The following is a 20,128-nucleotide window of genomic DNA, read 5'->3' as shown; positions in this document are numbered from 1 at the left end:
GAGGTTTAAAAAACAAACGAGGGTAATTTCAAAAAAGTTACGAGAATGTGAAAGCAGATGTCCTGAAAGAGCTGCGTGCATGCGCCTAAATAATTATGCACATCTGGTGTTAAGGCGTCAACAACTCCAATTGGACAAATGCGTACGTGTGGCAGGAGGGCACATTAAAAAAATACTGTTTTGGTCAGTTTCCTTTAGTTTCAAATGATCTCAAAAGTGCAGGTTTAAACTTAGAACCACCCTCAGTATTTTTCGGTATAACGGTACCTACATGCGCAGCTTACATGGATCGACCTATAACTCTGGCCTGAGAGCCCAACTATGTCTACAGCTGAGGACCTGCTACACACACAGTTAAAAGCGTTTTCTTATACTGCCACCATTGATCTCTGTTCAAACTATTTTAAATCCTCTCAAAAAAGTAAAAGCTGAAAACCCATCTTCTGCTTATGAAAAGATGTCCATAGATCTCACAGTATATCACAAGTAAAAATGAAAGTCCACATTCTTTTCCCCATTCACAATAAAACATAAAATGGTTTAAATCAGTGGTTTGCATGTTTTACCTATGGGGATGTTCCCATTCAAGTGGAGAATGATGATGTCTATCAATCTAGAGCAGGCGTATAAACAAGGGATGACTTACATAGGAGTTGTGAGCAAAGTCTCCAAATGTGGGACCTTGACTGCAATGGTGTAATGCCGACGACATATTCTGTATACAGGATATGCAAAATGCCCATTATCTTTAGTAATCTCGCGAATTGAACAAAAAATATTAAAAACAATTCACAAAAAATACTCTTTCTCATAAGGGTGAAATAAATATAGTATGGACGTCTATTTATGAGAACGCACATCACGGCCGACGCATTTCCTCATTAGTGCCCCACGTATTAATTGGCTCACTACAGTTGCATGTCTTGCTCAACGCACAGCGCTCATGAAATAAATAATCTTGGGAATTGCAGCTTTCTCCTTGTGTGCAAACAAATCACATTTGGATCACCCCTCAGTCAAGGCCCCTTCCTTCTCCCCGTGGTATTGGCTCAACGCGCCTCCTCTCTTAGTGGTTTCCATTGTATGACAAGAAAGCATTCCCTCCAGTGACAGCCAATGATCAATTTCTGGAGCGGATGGATTTGCGGCAAGATCTGTTGCTTGGGACCCATTCAGCCGCCCACCACCACCACCCTTCTTCCCCACCCCAACCCCCTACCCCTCATCCCCATACATTAAATGATTGGCGGCCGAAAAAGAAGTGAGTGGTGTGTGTTTGTTAATCCACGAATCACCAGGATGCATGCAAGCTCATCCCCAGAGAAATACCTTTATTGATAATAAATTGGTTAATTGATCATAGTACATGCATACAGAATAACAAAATAAAAATAAAGGGAAGAAAGCAGAGACCCGGCTATATATTATATTTGTTATCATGGTTATTATTACTATTAACAATATTAACTTGACAAAAGCTCCTCTGGGTTTGGTGCAGCCTGTAAACAATGGCACGTTATTGTTACGGCACTGGGCGTGTGAGAACAATTACTATACACAGGAAAGGTAAACATAGAGGATATTACACTTCTCCCCGATTCCCCCCCCCCACCCCGCGACCTCCCTACCCTCCAAACCCAACCTCTCTCCCAGTAGAAACAAAATAAAACAACACCAACAAACCTAATCAAAAACAACAAAAAAAACCCCACAAGGCTGGCTGGGCTTTGCATGGGGCAGCCGCTGGCTAGGAGCCAACAGTTGCTCATTAGAGGCTAAAAAACGGACTTTTTTTTACACACCAGGCAGTTGGTGCGAGATCATGAAAAGAAAAAAAATCTATAAAGAGCAATAAGAAAGCAAAAACCCTTGTCCATATATATACCCACACTTAACCCCCCCCCCCCCCCCCACCACGACACTCAAAAAATTCTGGAAGAGGGAACGATAGCACAGCATATCGGAGGCAGCGATGAATTCGAGTGCGCGGCAACGTGGTCTGGGACACACCGCACCTCCGCACCTGGGAACGCCAGGAGTAATACTGAGGGCCTTTTTTTGTCTGGCCTGGCGTCACCTTCTCGTCTTCTCCCAACCCCCAACGCCTTAGTTCCAAACTCAGCCCCTCCCCCATACCGGCACCCCCCCCCCCAGCCCTTACCCCCCCCCCCCCTGTCCCAGCCCTGACACCCCACCCCAACCCAAAAATACGACACTCAACAAGTTGTAAAATACTATAGTGTAAAATTTTGCATACAATTGCATGGATCATATAATTAAAAAGGTACAGTACTTTTTATTTTTATAATCGTTATAGAGCTATTCTACAGAGACACTCTACGCCACGTCGTTCGCTCTTTAACTGATCGCGTATTTTCAGTTCCTCGACAAAGATCACGCTTTATATTTCCCAACCATTTTTTTTTAATTATTTACTATCGAGGTTTTGCAGAAGAAGGAATTCTCCGACAGGATAATTTCCCCCCTCTTTTCTCTCTTCATCCATGGCTCTGTTATTATATCATTTAAAAAATAAAATAAAAATAACAGCAGCGGCTTGAATAATTTACGACATAAGACAATTTTTTAAAAGCACTGTGTAGGAGTACGGCCTAGTATCTACTAGATTTGCGCAAATTCTAGGGATATTATTTTAGCTTTTGACCCCATTTAATCCTACGCCACTCGGATGTTTTGCTAGACATTACAGTTAGAGTACATATATAAACAAGTTAACTGCCTGCACAATATGTACAAGACAAATAAGCTTTGGTGTGTGAATAAACAATTGTGAACGATGTAAAAAATAAAATTAAAATGACGGGAGAAAAATGATTTCGAAGCTTTACACAGGCTTAAATACTTGAAACTGAATTGTTGTATGCATGATTGTTGCCAGCATTAGGACTTAAATATAATATGCTTTTAAAACGATTATCGTCGTTGTGGATTTATTTTCCTCGGCAGTTAGGCCATATCATGGATGGCTTCACCCCCGACAACACACTCTCCCCCTGACCACGCCAAAACTAAACTGTACAACATATAACGCTTAAGCTAGCCAAACTGCACAATTTCTTTGGAAAATCAAGTTGACGCGCACACGCGCACGCGCACACACAAAAAAAGAAAAATGAAAAAAAGATTACAAAAGAATGGAGCAAACATTCTTTAAGTTTGAGTAAACCTCCTGAGGTATAAACAAAAAAAAATCAATAATAATACAGGGTGTCCGTTGAAGGTATCGCTCATAGTTAAGGAATCATAATCAGACGGTAGTTTGATCGAGGCCAGTATAAATTAACACACGCGCACGCCTGGAAGAATTAAGATTATTATCGGACGAGTCTCGTCTCCCTGAAACCTTTGTGTGTCTGCCGTGTGGCGTTTGCGACGAGCGCGCACACACACACACATCGAGTCCAGAACTTGAGAAGAGTCTCGTCCATTTGCAAAAAAAAACATCTCGGCGGTGATTATTTAAAATCCGACTCATTATTATTATTCTGCACCGTTGAAGATCACTCGAGCTTTTACGGTAAAAAAAAGCCAACAACCCATGAGCTTATAATGAATGAATACATTGTTTCAACCGCGCAGTTCAAACTGCTGTCTGAATTATATTTATTTAATGATGCACGATACATTTTGAGGACACCCAGAATAAAAATAATAATAATAGTCAAAAGTACAACACATTACTGCTTGTCTTGAAAAAATACTCAGATGGCAGGGAGGCCTTTAACCATCTCCTCACTGGAAGGGCATCTCTCTTGCATTCAGTAAGGCGTGAAGCGGTTGTAGCCTCCCCTGTAAAGACTGGCCTGAAAAAATACAAGGTGCGTGGGCCGCAGGAGAAAAGCCAGTCAACGTTTTTAGAAAAGGACAACGGTGTTAAAAAGAAAATACAACATTCCCCACGAACATTCCTCATTTCCTTGAGCGAACATTAAAAAAAAAAAGCATGCGCTGGGAAAACCACTTGTGGTTGGATTTAATTATGAAAAGCTGGCAATTATCTTAATTAAGTAACACGTTTGGCTTCAGGAGGCTCGGGAGATTTGACATATAATAACATGCATAAAATCTGGCTCGCTGGGATGTGGACATTAATCAAGTGGCTGGGTAATTGTTTGGCGAGCATTGGCTGGCTGGTCGGCTGTCGCGTCGCCACGGCAAGATGTACGATGATCTAAGTGTGGCCCGAGCGGGGCGCCCCGAGTGTGCGGCAAAAAACAGGAGTCAGGTATTTCACGTTTAAGTGAAGGGGGAGCTGACCATAGTGCTGACTCCATAGGTGGCTGCAGGGCCAATGGCGTGGTGATACGGGTCTGCGGCGGCTGCATAGACTCGTCCGTAGCTGCGGGAGGTGACAAAAAGGGGGGCGAGATTGCACGCAGATGGAAGAATGGACGAGGCACGGTGAGCAAGGCAATGGGACCCTAATCCTATCTGACCCCGGGTCAACTCAGCATGGGGTGCACCAATCAATGCGCGCTGCCCGGACAAATGCTCGCGAGCAGACAAACAGTTTGACGCGAGTAGATAATGCTGCGTGCTATCTCTGGCTCCCCACCCCCTCTCCATTTTCCTCTTCCCTCTTATCTCTCTCTCCCCTCTTTTCTCTCCCTCTTTCTCAGATGCGCTCAGTGCATTTAATTGGGCAGAGGCTGGCGTTTCTGTATGAATCACTGTCAGCGGGCCAAGCCAGTGCCTCACGTTACTCGGCGCATTAACGACATACGCTGCTGCCGCCGCCGCCATGTGTAACGCGGACTACAAATTCACTCCACGCTGGAACCCTTCATCACTGTCCCCATGCATCCCGCCAGCAACAAAAATTACACACGAGGCTTGCTCATAACGTTATCCAGCTTGCAGTAGCGCGATTCGTAGCGTGCAGTCTGTGACCTGAAAATGCCTGTGGCGCGTTTAATGCCATCGTCGTAAAAAAAAATATCGTATCTCTGAAAGCATTCTTCAGTTGAAACTTCTGTTTCACACGCAGCGCTTCCAATTCACATATCCAGTGCAAGATTGCATGACATTTTTTGTGTTGCATTGTTATCTAAACCGTCACGCTCTTAATATCTTTCCTACTAAAATGAAGCAATGCCCGTATATTTTCCTTAAAGTAAAAAAAAAATGTTTTTTTATCTTTAAAACACTAATATGCATCTCAGCAAGAAACAGCCTAATGAGCAATTATTGTTCTTAATATTGCTCACAGAAGACATAATTTCCATTATCACACTCTGTAGTAAAAAATCACTCATTTGAGCATCAGAGTCTCGAACAAAGTGTCGCCTATTAGCACCGATTTTTGGCTGAGACCGAGGGGGGTTAACGCGGTAATTGCTAAGCGAGCGCCGTGAAAGTGGTTGGCTGCTGTGACGGCCGTCATCGCCGCCGCTATTGGGAATGGAACCGTGAGGAATGGCAACGTACCTGTCGCTGTAGGCGGCCGCGGCTGCGGCTGCGGCGGCCGGCTGGGCATACCGGTAAGCAGTGTAACCACCCTGCCGTCGCATGAAAAAAAACACAACGGTAGAATACGTCAACACGTTTCAGTCGCATCGAGACACGCGCCGTGCCTCTTTGTGAATCGTAGTGTGTGTGCGATGGGCAAATGCACGCTCGCTCTCTCGCAAAGTGCTTGGTTAGACGGACAAAACCGGCGTGCCAGCCCATTCCAGAATGGAGTGCATTTCCGCAAAAGTTGCGCCACCCATTCGGGTGCGATGATCGTGAAGCGATGGAGGGAATCGCCGGCCAAGGCCCGTGCATGCGTGCCGACGGTGTCGCGGCGTCATCGGCCGAGAGGCATTTGGACGCCGTGCCACGAGCATTCACCTTGATGTTGCTCATTGCCCACTCTTGCGCCACCCAGCAACGCGCGCACAGTCACGCTCGTACGGATGCGCTTTCCGACCACACATGTACTCTCGCGCGGATGCACGCAAACTGAAACCCGCCCTCCAAATTTTTGTGTGAGAAGACGTTCCAGCTGAAACTGTAGGGCAATCGTGGGCCATCACCCCAAGCTGGTCCAACCCCATTGCGAGTGCTGTCACTCGTGATAGCCACGGGGTCGTAATATCTGCGCACCGCTCGGATGGCTGGTGGACCCAGCTCTCGCTTGCACTGTTCAGAATCGGTGTCGCCGCTCGGCCATTGTCATGCGGAGGATTAATAACGCCGTCGATTTCATTCTGTTGGAAGTTTAAATATTTTTTTTACAATGTTAGCGAAATTTCACGTCGCCAATGTTTGCTGCGCGGCGTAGGAATTTAACATAATTTTAACATATTGCGAGGAAATCAAAGTTGTCGTTCGGCTTCGGCTGTTGTATAAATCAAATCGCGTTTTAATAACGCAAATGCTGGCAGGTGATTTATAATCAACAACAAAATAAAGGTATGATTTTTTTTCCCCTTGTCGCCATCGAAATCGTGGAAACAAGCGTGCTGTCCTAACCTTGGAAGAGTCAGCTTTATTTAATTAATGCCTAACGCATCCTGATCACGGGCATTATAATCATTCCCGCACACTAAAGTAAATGGACTGTCAAATGATCGTCTGCTTGTTTTCTAGCCCGCCTCGTACCCCCGCCTGCAGTTTTGCTGACGGGGGCATTTTTTGGGTGCGGGAGAAACGGCGAGACAAAGGACGCGAGTGCACGCATGGAGGTCTGATTAGAGGACCATCACAGGCCCACTCTTGACTCTGCCAAGGTTAATCACTTCCAATCTTGTTTCCCATTCCAGGTGCCAGGTAGTATTTACGCAGAGGACAGATGCAATTTGTAGCCTCCAGACTCAATTCCCACGTGAGGATCAATTAATAAACCCCAAAGTGTTATTAAGCACGACCAACTGACAGGAAGCCGCTCCGGCCATTTCAGATAACCGGAGGCCCTTTAAGCCGTATTTACAGCCACGCTGTCCAAACCCACTGATGGGCACCCCCGATTGGGAGGATTTGTGTCGGAACGTCATTGCAGAAAACACACCGGAACCGGCACGAATTCGCCGCACCCCGTTTTGCACAAATCAGAACAGCATCCTCGTCCAGTCGATCGCCCACAAAGCCGAAGAGGTTAGTACGTTGGTGCTGCGTGGTTTTGCTCACGAAGAAAATCACACCGAGAGGGTTTGAGAGGAAAGTCAAGTACGATGCAAGAAGACCATCATACTCTACCTGGGGCAATCTATTGCCAAACACAGGATCAGGGTACACTATTCTATAATGAAACAGAGAACACATTGAATGTAGTATGAACATTGTGGGAACATTCAAGCCAGAAGGCGATCGCGTCTCTTCCAGGCGTGTTGATGTGCGCAAAAGCTGTTGCCAACTTAAAAAAAAATGTCCCATACGTCTGAGCTGCAATCAAGTTTTTTTTTTCCTTCCTTCAGAAAACCGAAAGAGATAAACTGTATTTACGGCCATGGCATAACAGTCTCGAACATTAAATTAACAATTAGCGGTTTTCAGACACATCTGGAAGTGAACGATGCACCTCCCTCCAGCCACAGTGAAAAACAATAACAATTTTGTCTTCTAATACTTACATAAATATCAGCACCATAAAAGCCATCCTGGTAAACAACACTGCAAATGTTTCGCACAAAAGACACACACGTACCCATTAGCGTAACAAACCATATGCTCGCAGTGAAATCACGGACAGATGTTTGTTAATTAAACCTGTGTTTGTTCTTCATTGAATTTGTCTACGGCCTGCAGATGTTGGCTCGGCTGATCTTTGTAAGGCCATGGAAAGCTTTGTGTAAAGGGGGGGGGGGGGGGAGCTTGGAGGGGGGGGGGGGGTCACACAGAAACTATTTAAATATTTTTATTTTACCAGGTAAGGTCCACTGAGCTATATAACTGTTTTAATATGCGACCTGGCCACAAATGATAGCTCAACAAAGTGCCTTATCACGCAAATTCGAAATATACACGTGTCAGGATCAGGATCAAATCCACGACCTCCTGCATACCAGGCGAGGTAGTTAACATCTCACCACCACCGTGGAAATATAATTTGACTCAGAAGTTTTGGTCGGAGCTTTACCTGTCCCTCTGTATTCCGTACAAGATGTCTGCAGCCACCCCCACGTTGATTAAGATAAATTGTACGCTCGTTGCCCTGAGTTAGGGGGTTTTCTCTAACTGCATGCTTACACAAGCACATATTGGCGCGTGCAGGTAATGTGCGACCAGGACGGGAGTGGTTGAACAAACTTGTGCATTTTCCGCTATATTTGCTTAGCTAAGGTCCTGCTGTTACTTATTGGGATCTATTGCCGATGGTGCATCACTTTAAGTGGACAAATATTGTTCGAACAGTACAATTAATTACAGGGTAACGCACACAATTAGACAATATCCTGTCTTGGCTTCATAGTTATTGCACAGCTATCGCCGGTAATTAAGGATAAGGATTTGCATTTATTGTGGGCTTAAATGTCACGGCGTCTGAAAGCGCCCGAAAAAAAACAAGGAAGGGGATGCAACACATCGCCGGACAAAAAAAAACGTGGAAAAATCTGCTACATTTATAGCATGTATCAACACGCTAGTTGAAATGTAACTTTACTCCCTTAATTTGTTTTCTATCTGCTGGACAGTGGCATTCTTACTTATTAGTTTATTAACTCAAGCAAATAAAACGTGCACAAATTAAACGGCAACGCATGTCCCTTGATAGTGCTAATTAAGAGTTGCAAATATTTGCGCGTGTAGAAAAATGCAGTCGTGAACATTTATCATCTGATGTGATTATGGATGCTGTAAAATAACGGCGTTGAATACATTTAGTAATTCACATCGCAACGTATTAATTTATCCTTCAAAGGACACCAGGAAAAGTTGTCGTGATGGTGGGGTTATTACTAACATCTTATAAGGTTGTCAACAATTAATAATTTGGGATCTGGCTGCACCCTTGTTCTAGAATTCCCTTCCCCCAGCTGCCCGTGCCGTCAATTCCCTGCTGCCCATTTTGGTCCAGGCTCAAAACATTCCTCATCCTCTCTACCGATGACCGACAGTGTTCTAAAAATACACAGTATATATGTACAGCTTCTTTTTCCCCGTGACGCACATGTACCTGTTTCCGTAGAGTGTATTAAGGTGTGGTTGCGATTTAGACAGTATATAAATCCACATGACAATGCATTGGCATGTAATGACCCGTCCTTGAAAATGCTGGCATGAAGTCTGCCTATGTTGATGATGCAATTTGGTTGTTTTCTACAAAAAATAATGGTTGGCTGTGGATATCAAACTTAATAAGGAGTGCACTGACCACAGGCACATTCTGTGTAATTTCTAATGGTATTTTAAGTTTTTTTTAGCTCTCTCACAGTCAAAACCCTATGTTCAGAAAGTGATCTTCTGATGAATTTGTTTGTAGATCAAAGAAAACACCCAACAGGCATTAAAGCTACCGACGGCCATCGTTAGAAAATTGTATAAAAATGTATAAGAAAGAAAAAAATTCAAAGCCAGAACTGGGAATCAAAAAGAGGCGTTATATTCGGAGAATATGAAGAAGTTGCTGCTAAAATCCATTGGTTTAAAAGCACAGCAATTGGCGGCGACACCAATGCCGTCCTGCATGTAAGCGCGATTGTCCGTGCCACAGCAGCTGCGCGCGCACTCACGCACAGGCCCCGTTGAGTCAGATTCCCCCGTATCGGGTTTAACGAACGGCCCTGCCACCGCGGTCGACTTGGCGCCGCGTTGCTTTGTGCGACACCCCGACTGCACGCGCCCAACTGCCGAGCTGCCCGACAAAGGGGCGCCTACATCGCCTCTCGCGGCGACAGGAGCTCTCGCTGGATTAAACAAACAAAGCTTGGGACTTGTCTGGGAGGTGGACTTAGAAAAATGGACGACTGGAACCCCGGAAGAAGTGGCGATCAGGCTTTTTTGAGCGATCTGGACATCGATGGGCGACAGCAAACGCAAGCGGCAGCAGCAGCTTATAATTATTACCCTCCATATGCAGGGATGGTGGGGGGCGGGGGGGCTGGGCGTAGCGCGTTGTAGACGGCCCGGCCCCGGCCTCGCAGGTGGGCCCCCCGGTACGCGGCCACCGCCCCCACCGCAGGGTACGGAAAGCCCGCCACTGTCGCACGCAACGCAACAACGCACGTGCACACACACGCAACGCAACAACGCACGTACACGCACACAACGCAACAATGCACGTGCACGCACACGCACGCAACGCAACAACGCACGTGCACGCACACGCACGCAACGCGCGCAGCACAATGCACGTAACACACATGCCCAACGTACGCATGCAACACGCACACGCACGCAGCACACACACGTACGCGCAACACACACACGCAGGCAACGCACACATTAGAATAGTTGTCTATTGGTAAGATTGCACCAAATATCATCCGGAACTCAAATCCTAATTTATGTTTTCAATCGCATCATTCTAACACCACTACAGTATTACGAATAACTATAATTGGCTGAGTACCTTAACCATTTTGTGCAGCTGTCACAAGATTGAGCTAAGTAGCTTGCCCAGCATTATGATGTTTGTAGTCAAGTGATGGATACCAGAAAAATATTTTTTTTCAGGGGGGGGGGGGAGGGGTCCCTGGTGGGCTGGAATCACCACTATGCCACCTTATGCTTAGGGCTTCAGTATTCCTCTGGATGAAATCACCCAGAGTTTGGCGCAGTGTAATTATGAGCGGTGCGCCACTGGGATGAGCGGGGACAACCATTGACGTTTATTTTTGGGGAGACCCACCTGCATATATCTCAGGCCCGTAGACTGCTCCAACCACCGGATTCAGTTTCCAGCCTGTAGAGTAAAGAAATAATCATCCGAACGAATTAGAATCTCGATTTATCCCGGAGGAATCCGATGAGCTCCAACGCTCTTTTTCTTTACAGCATGTCCAGAAGGGGCGGGTCAGAAAGTTGCAACAACAAACGATACAAAAAAACGATAGGAATGAAAAGAATATAGAAAAGGTAAACAAATCACAAAAAATAAATACGTTAATTAAAACTAAATTTTTTATTTGAAAAGGTAAAGCCCACTGAGCTATTAGCTATTTTTCAGAAGTGACTTGGATACAAATGATAGCTCAACGAAGTGGCTTATCATGTTGAAATGTATAGCAGCCAAATAATCTAAAGGAAGTTAATGGAAATGTAGCTAATCTCTTGGACACATGCGAGAGTCATTCTATTAAGTCAACAGAGGCTTCTTTAGAATTGTTAAGACTGAGCAAGCATCCTTAATCCAAGAACAGGTTCGTGTTAACTCGTAACAAGCTTAAATTTCCCCACCAACTACCTCCAAAAGTGTATTTCCAGGTTAAAGCACCTCCTATACACAGAAGATAGCAATTCCAGTGCATTAAAAATCAGAACCATATTTATCAACCACCTGGCATTGGAAATGCAGCACTAACGGCCTCCGAGTGCCAAAACGCTGAAGGCTGAGTTCACGCAGTGTTGCCAAAAGCTGTTCTCTTTCAGTAAGGACCATCAAAGACCCAGTGATCGATATGTATGATAAGCGAAAAAGGGAACGTGGAGGTGGGAGACACCGGGACGATGGATTTGCCGAACTAGGTTCCCCTTTTGTGCCTGTGCATCACAGCTGGCAACGAGGGTGTGCGGCGCATTGAAGAAGACACACGTGGCAGACACTTGCACAAAGCCAGCAGGGATTTCTTACGGGAGGAAAGAGTGATCCGAATATTAAACATTGTCGTAAAGGTTTTGCCCGCAACCTGTGCCTGCACCCCGTGCCACCTCGCAATTGAGGACACCGCCGCTTTTTCTGCAGGCATAACGCAATTTAATTGTTGTGCTTTTCGGGAGGCTTATTTAGAGCGCCGACCCCCTGCAGCCAAGCTACTGCCGACAAACTCGGATGCAGTCATTGATCTACGCAGCGCAGGGCCCTAGCCTAGTTTCATGTTTTGTGTCTAACCCCCCCCCCCCCCACCACTTGCAACACGCAGCTTCCCCACCTGCCGCTAAAATGAATGCACCTATTCACTATTCGCGGGTCCCAATTCATCTCAGTCTTGTGCGCGGGCACCAATTAAAGCTCCCCGGACGCCTCGGGGTCCGTGTTGGGGGTGTTTTGTATAATGTTAACCCCCCACCACCACCCCTCGCGCCGTCAGCCATGCTCCTGACTGCTTTCGCTCGGATGCAACCCACAGCAATCCCAACCTTCTTTCGTAATGGTTTTATTTTTTTCGGGAAAATAAAAATAATAATAAAAAAGCACTCAGCAGGGCCTTCTCACGTCGCCAGCCACGCTCCGCCTGCACTCCGGCAGAACGCACGCTCATCCGCGGCCGAGCGGTGCCCATTGCTCACCGTTGGCGTACGGGTTGACCGCTTTCTTGTTTGTCATGACTCGTGCCGTTGCATTGTTAACCTGCGAGCCGGAGAGCGACAGGGAGGCGAGGTCAACCGAGGCCCAGGCGCCGTCGCAAGAGAGGCATGCAAATTGATTCGTTCGGCAATTACTTGCTTATTTTTTTTCATCTTTAACATTTTAGCGTTTTATAATAAAAATATGTATAGATAGGTATAAAAACGAAATAAGTGAAAGCGAGTGCATTGTGTGCATGCGTGACATTTTGCACTCTCCACGCAGAAGTGTACACACGAATGAAGCTGCGAGGTTATTCCTTTTTATTGAAGCGTAGACAAAATGTGCGGTGCGATTACTTTGGTTTGCCAATAAAATTCGACAAAGACACAGCACACAAAAGAGAGTTATGCAGCAAGACCAATTTCTGCTCATGCTTGTACTGCCACGAGAGTAAAGAGTGCACCCAATCGTACAAGTGAAACAAAATCAACGTGCATGATTTTTACTGAAAAAAACAAGGCAGCCTTTTTTTTTTTAAATTAACAACGGAAGGCATGGGATAAAAACAAAATCATGGTCGGGTTGGAAGAAATAACCAATGTGGCAAGGAATCCGTGTGTGAAAGAGCCGCACACATTTTGTCTGGTCCAGTGTCTAAGCCATGACTAGCGTTCAACGCATCACGGGAAACAGAACCAAATTCAGTAGTAACCAGTCCATTCAAGCCGCACCACAATTTCAAATTTGCTAAATTAAAAATTGACAAAATGATTTTAAAAAAAGGGAGCTGAAGGGGAAAAAAAGGGGTCGGTGGTTGGGTGGGTGGAGGGGGGAAGGAAATGGGTATGGATTCTGGGGGCGTGCGCATTGATCTGAAAAAGATGAAGTTAACCGTCTGAAGGTGTGCACAGAGAAGCCATCATTCCCATCATTCGCTACAAACAAAACAGGTGATGAGGAAAGAGTGCGTGGCGGGTGAATGGGTGGCGGGGGAGGGGGCAGGGTGGGAAGGAAGCATTGCTAAGCACATAGTACAGGCGGACCAGATCATAAAGTAGCATTCTATAGAGAGGAAAAAAAATGGGAAAAAAAAATTCACGTAGAATATTCAATTAAAATAATAATTAAGACACTGCCGTGTCTGAGCATTACACATGAGGGCTGAGGCGGTCATATCTACTTACCCCTCGGGGGCTGCGGGCGGCCAGCCTGATAGGCTTACGGTTACCACATGGTTACTGAGACATTGTTTGGAAGGGTTTCTAAAACGTGAGCGCACTCTGTCTCTATACCGCCAAAGAGGAGGGGAGAATGGAAAATGAAAAAAAACACGCAACATCTTACTCAGGGGAGCTACTCATGAAAACACCCACGCATTCCAGTCACATGACAGGGCTGAGTTTTCCATTGCACACATTTTAGATCGACTTTGCATTTACCGCAGCCAGTGTTACGTTAGGGCAGGTGCGCAGAACTAAAATAATCACGAACAAATTTCAGCAAAAAAAAATCCCAGCATCATACTTGGGGAGTTTTGATTTTTCATTCACCCTGCCAGTTGTCTGAACGCGTGTATCATATGTATGCCGTTGAAACGAACTTTTCAAGCTATGCTCAGCCCTGCATGTAAAAATGTTGTAAAAAAAGATGGACAATTTCTTGTTATTATCTTTGGCGTCTTTTGGCGGAATTTTCTACGCATATATATGTAGACCCTGTGTGCGTATAAAATAGTCGTATCGACATTCTATTCACAGTGACGCGATCCCTTTCGTAAGTCCTACGTACATGCGTCAGTTGCTTTAGTGAAACCCACCACGTAAATTCAGTGTCAGAAAGGAGTGCAAAGGGGTTAGAGAGTGAGAGGGGCGTGGGGGGGGGGAGTCCGTGGCTCGGTGTCACAGACAGTTGTATGAGCGTCGGGTGGCGTGAAATAACAAAAAAAGTAAAAATGTGAACAAAAAAAAAGACGACAACAAACAACGAAGAAACCAACCAAAGAGTTAAACAGCATCTCGTAAAGCTGTAGCGGCAGCAGCGGCAGCAGCAGCAGCAGCAGCAACAGCAGCATAAGCAGAACACTTTGTCCAGGGAAATCATAATAATAAATAATAAGAAGAAGAAGAATAATATAATGTGAACATGCACCTCTATTTTACGGCCCTCTACCATCGTGCCATGTAATTTCTCCCGCGCCCTGTCCGCATCAGCACTACTCTCGAAAGTTACGAAACCAAATCCCTGCATGCAGGCGGGAAAAGAAGGGGGGAAAACAACATGCGCAACCGTTACATACACAGAGAATCCATCACAGTTCCTTTGCTCCGTCATTCATTTGTTCTCGCATGCAAAATTTAGCGTGGCTCGTCAACGCCCAGGGTAAAATGAACGCACACGAAGAACAAAAGAAAAAAAAAAGATGAGAAATCGACGTGAGAAAAAATTAAAAGGGACACGAAAAAAAGGAGATTTTTCGATGTGTCGTGAAAAAAACAATCGGGGGCTTGAAAGTAAACGATACACGATGGGAAGCACATAAATGCGGTTAACGTGAGGCGGGGAGTGGACTGCGCTACCGCATTTAGGCGGAACAGAAGTGGGGGCGAGAGAAACAGAGATAGGTGATTTATTTTAAATTATTTATCAAGCATTTGATCCATAAATAATGAGTTGCATTGTAAGGGGACCTCAATTACAGATAAGGAACATTCATTATATCTGCATGACTTTAAATAATATAGCGTAAACAATAAAAAAACAAAAAAATATCCATATTATTTAGTTTTTTAGGGCATGTGGTAAAAAATAAAAATAGCGAGAGTAAAAAAGTAGAAGATGTGCGTTTACAAAATTTCATTTAAAAACGAAACAAAGTGTAATAATAAGTGTGCTCTATCATTGCTGTATTAGTCTCTTTAACATTGAATCGTAATCGCTGTCATTTACTGGGTTTTGTTTCCCAAAGAGATTGAAGGAGCCACACACTGACACTGGAAAAGTGGACTGGCTGAACATGCCACCGGGACCATTTCTAAGTACATGCAGCAGAGCATTATTCAATGGCGCCCACCAGCACCGTTACGAACACAGCCATAGCTCGCCAGTGTAGAGTGATCTACGGCAATTCTAGCCGGCGTTCTGGACAGAGAGACAATTTGGCATCGGTTCATTGCTGTGACATTCAGAAAGCAAACCTACCGCACACCCCACCCTGCCCCGCCCCGCCCAGCCCCCAGGCCCCAAGCCGTTAAATTCCAGTCTCACCCTGCATCGGATAAACTATGGCAAATGTGGTCCAAAACCCCCTCTATACACGACTCTGTGCAAAACGATTGCGCTTTTCGCGGAATTTTCTGCAATACACGAGCAAATTCTGTTAAAAAAATGTATTTTTTACACATTCATTTAAAATGTAGGATAAAAACACCCGCGCACGTAATGCAAAATTTAACGATTGCCTAACGACATTTATACAAAAGTACATTTCGCACACTATGACGTAGCTATGCACAATGTTCTGTAATATTACGTGGGCTAGACACATTATGAACGTACAAAATTAAACAGCGAGCAGGTAAAAATATCAACAGTACGCATTAACATTGTCTTTCTGCCTTTCAAAACATTAAAGGTAGACATTAGTAAGGCATTTGCTATACTACAAACATAAGTCATACATTCCTATGGATTAAGGGCTGCCATCAAGTAAATCAGCATAAGGTCAAATAATTTGCATCTCAGCTTCTTTAATCAAAATAAACTTTTTCCAATAAATGCTTAGAAATATTCAAAGAACCATTAGCAGCAATTCAATATTTATGCTTTGAATTATTTATAACGTGCATTAAAAAAAGGGGGGACATCATACCTTTGATCCTCTTTCGTTGAAAATGATTTCCACATCTAAAATTTTACCAAATTGCTGGGGAGGAAAAGGAAAAGACAATTTATAATGACAAACATCTCTGACCGGGTCAGATTCGAACAACACTCTTGAGGGATGTGTGCGAGTGCTATTGTGCATTTGCATACTGCTGGCGGCTGCTTTCAGGATGCTCTCGTCAGCGGGAGTAGGGGGGGGGGGGGACCTCAAGTTTGTATGTACCAAGCGTCGTCTTCATGACAAATAAGGCCCGTCGCTTGATATCGGGTCATCTACCGTGATGGTGGTTCACACTCGTGCACGTGTCCGTTACTGGCTGGCTGTTTGTATTTAAATGCCACCCCATCCCCCCCCCACCCCAAGGTCCCCAGCGTTGACAACGCGGCTCCCAATCCCCCATGACTTCACCACAACTCAGCTGTTGTGCAAATTGGGTAAAGGCAGTAAAAACGTTTCCAAATTTTTGTTTTATTTTAATTTTAGAACAGCTCCAGGTGTGGGTTGTGCACATCTATAACCCGACAGCTCAGGGCCTTGGGATCGGTGATTTATTGAGTTAACATACAGCATCAGAGGCCAGCGCAGCTAAATCCATTGTTGTTCTGTGCTGCCTTTTCCTCCCACGCACGTCTATGCTCCCCGCCTTCTCCCGCCAATCCGTGTTGACCGGCATGTTGAAGTATGGTCGGGTAATCCCAACAGCCCGCATGATGTGGCGATACCCTAAACCAGTGGTGGATTGACCATAGGACTGTACAGCACATGGGTGAAACAATTAATAAGATATCCAACCCAATCTCCAATCAATCAGAATCCTGTTCTTGATCATAGCATGGGCATGTATTGTCCATAACAGCAGCAAACCCAAACCGTTTGAAGTTCAACCAAAGACGACGCAAATAAAAACAAATTTTAATGAAGAAAAATCGTTTCAGCCATCGGCAAAGACGACCTCCGAGAACAGGTAGGGCAGGAGGGTTTGCGTTTTTGCCGCCTCACCCCAAATAGCTGCCGGAGGTCGGGGTCCCGAAAACGGAACGGGATGTTGGAGACGTGCAGACGCTTGGGCTGCTGCTTCCCATCCGGACTCTCGGCTGGGACCACCTGGGTGCAGTCTGTCTGGATGATGTCGTCAGTCTGCTGCGAACAATGAACATGGGGGGGGGGGGGGGATACGTCGATACAGAACACAGAATAAGAATCTTTATTTTTACTCGAGAAATCCGATGACTTATAAAGCTCTTTTTTTACAGATGTCCAGTAGGGGGTAGTTACAACAGGAAGTACAAAAACACCATAGGAAAGGTAAGAAAATCACGAAAAAGTAAGGATCACTGAGCTCTCAGCTTCTTTTACAGAAGAGACCTGGCCACAAATGACAACTCAACGAAGTGGCTTATCACGTGGAAATTTCACAGCAACCAAATACTCTGAACAATGCGAACGCACGTTTCTACGGACGAGGGGCGCACGCGGGCGCACGCAGACGCTCGCAAAGGCGGAAGACATGCGCAAGTATTGCACACGCGTGCGCACGCACGTACGCTGGGGTGGACGTGCTCTCGGCAGCAATCCCGGTGTTACCGCTAAAGCGCACTCCTCACCGTTCGGCGCGGTGGGTTTGCGTTGCGTTTTAGATTACAATTTTAGGGGCGTGCCAGATGAAATGATAACGGACGTCTGTTAATGCATTGAAACGTCGCGCTCCCATAATTCTGAAAACCACGAATAAAAGTTAATTTATTATGGAGGCAGATTATTGTGACAGTCTTGTGTGTTTTTTTCATATTTGTTCAGAAAACTGACAAGCCCTTCCCAGCCCATCCTAGGGTGGGATTATTGCAACTGATTTGCAAACGAAACTAAAATCCCACGCAAAAAAAAACCAGACCCGCCGAGGAACATTCTGTTGAAAAACTCACATCGTTGACAGCTGGCGTGCCTGAAATAAAAAAAACAACTGCAGCTTTCAGTGAGGTTTGCCCAACATAATTACTGCCATGACTCATCTCCGCGGCACTGGAGGAGCAGGACACGCGGTGTCGTGTGATTGAGAGAATTCCCACACAGGTGAACTGCAACTGGCAGCTTCAACGGCAGCCCAGGTGATGGTGCCAAATACATTTTTTCTCTCTCGCATTTCAGATCCGATTCAAATCAAACGATACGACAAACTCATTACCATTATTATAGCACGCACGTGTTTTAAATAATTTCACATTTACCCGTAATTTTTATTCGATTTCCCCCCCCCAACCCCGTCTCCCCCCCCCCGCCCAATAAAGCCCACGTGCCGTGTCTCAATAAGTGGCGCTATAATTACTGCGGGGACGCGCAGGCATCTGCGCGGCGCGTGATAAACGGTAAGGGTTTGCGATTTTTTTTTTGGCGAGACGGTGTCACGTCGGCGAGAGACCGTCAGGGACGCAGGCGGTGAAGACGACGGCGGCGGCGGAAGGAGACGCTCTGGGGGCTGGGGGCGCTGCCTGTCGAACATAAATCACTGTCCCTCCACCTGCGCCTGACCACGCCAGTCAGGGCAATCATCGTCTTGAGCCTCGGCACTCAACTCCCCCGACGCCAAAGAGAACAAGAAGAAGAAGATTTTTTTTTTAGATATGTAATAATAAAAAAATTCAAATCACTCTTCATCCATCTGGAAAGCGCTCAGTCTTCCTTCCTGTTCCACCCTCCCCACCCCAGACGCAATAATTTATTTATTTAAAGCCTGCGAGGATGACCGCCCCTCCCTTTGTCATGTTCGCGTTTGTCCTTCCTCCGGCTGAGTTCATTAATTAAGGCACCTGGCGGCCCCTTACGTATTTTGCCTCCCCCATCCATCTCACCCTTCCTTTTGGTCTTCCTCAAGTAATACGGAGTGAAACGGGAGAGCGTTTTGCCCAATGTGATACTTTTTTTGATTCACCACAAACGCATGAATCATGCGCTACATCCCAGAAGAGTATACTTGTAGCTATCCAGCGTAGCTATCTCAGACCCGTGGTGTGTTTTCTCCTGCTTTTGCGTGGCTTTTGGCATATGTTGATAGGCGGAGTTGTAGAGGCAATGGGCAATCGACGGGTGTGAGACAGAGAGAGAGAAGGCCCTACCTGGCAAAGTGTATCAGGCACGGTTGGCAGAGGAGGCGAGAGTTGGGGGTCTGTGCCTTCAGCAGGGCGCTGACAGGCATGCGATAATTATAGCAAGCCTCCCGCAATGGAGGTCGTGTGTTGTACTTGCCTCACGAGTTAACGGGAACGTGGTGTTTATTCTAATTTGCCTCAACTAAATTCTTGAGATTTTGTTTTAATTGGTTGCTCTCATAGACGAACGTCCGACGTCATATCTGTTTGGCAGACTGAGTGAGCTGCCTCCGTGCAGATCATTTCACTCCACCGATTTCACTTAATGCCTAAGACCAACACCAATTGTGATTGCAATATCTGGTCATGTTTAAATACGCGGTCATATTTAACACCTGCCTTTTTGCCGTTCGGGAACTTTCATTGGCATAGTCCAAAATACGTTACATATGGCTACAATCGTAAAGTGTAATCATTTTCGAGTTTAGGCCAATAGCATGAAAAAACCCATTGCCAACCTAAACGGAAATATATTACCATTGGCATAGAGCAAAATTTTCCAATTAACTAAATTTTGTTCTCATTGTTCAAATTAACATTTATCACAATTTTCAGAAACAGTAATAGTTTTTGGCTGGGATTACTCCCCCAATCAAAAGAGATCTGACAATGATATAATTATTCTAGCCCACACCAGCTGAATTCGTAATTAACGTGCAACTGTAGCAAGCCCGCTGACAATGAACACAAGGCAACAACAACAAAAAACAC

General features: G+C 45.4%; 1 protein-coding gene across 7 annotated transcripts in view; it reads right to left on the bottom strand.

Annotated features, from left to right (window-relative positions):
* Window positions 1–2,215: 2,215 nt before the first annotated feature.
* LOC144932752 (RNA binding protein fox-1 homolog 3-like) overlaps window positions 2,216–20,128 on the bottom strand; it is a 304,468-nt gene continuing 286,555 nt past the window's right edge. For 5 of the 7 annotated variants that reach the window (XM_078857160.1, XM_078857163.1, XM_078857164.1 and 2 more), the window contains 10 exons: window positions 17,274–17,414; window positions 16,260–16,313; window positions 14,540–14,632; window positions 12,391–12,451; window positions 10,793–10,846; window positions 10,009–10,141; window positions 7,575–7,614; window positions 5,449–5,519; window positions 4,279–4,360; window positions 2,216–3,819 (listed from right to left, as the gene is read on the bottom strand). In XM_078857160.1, coding sequence (XP_078713286.1) covers window positions 3,754–3,819; window positions 4,279–4,360; window positions 5,449–5,519; window positions 7,575–7,614; window positions 10,009–10,141; window positions 10,793–10,846; window positions 12,391–12,451; window positions 14,540–14,632; window positions 16,260–16,313; window positions 17,274–17,414 — 795 coding nt within the window. In that variant the 3' untranslated portion in view covers window positions 2,216–3,753. Of the gene's footprint in view, window positions 3,825–4,278; window positions 4,361–5,448; window positions 5,520–7,574; window positions 7,615–10,008; window positions 10,142–10,792; window positions 10,847–12,390; window positions 12,452–14,539; window positions 14,633–16,259; window positions 16,314–17,273; window positions 17,415–20,128 lie in introns of all 7 variants that reach the window. The other 2 variants (XM_078857162.1, XM_078857161.1) reach the window with 2 other exon arrangements.

The sequence above is a fragment of the Lampetra fluviatilis genome, chromosome 5 (genome assembly GCF_964198595.1).
Source record: "Lampetra fluviatilis chromosome 5, kcLamFluv1.1, whole genome shotgun sequence".
In the NCBI taxonomy this organism is placed as follows: domain Eukaryota; kingdom Metazoa; phylum Chordata; class Hyperoartia; order Petromyzontiformes; family Petromyzontidae; genus Lampetra; species Lampetra fluviatilis.
This window is presented reverse-complemented; position numbering and strand designations above follow the sequence as displayed.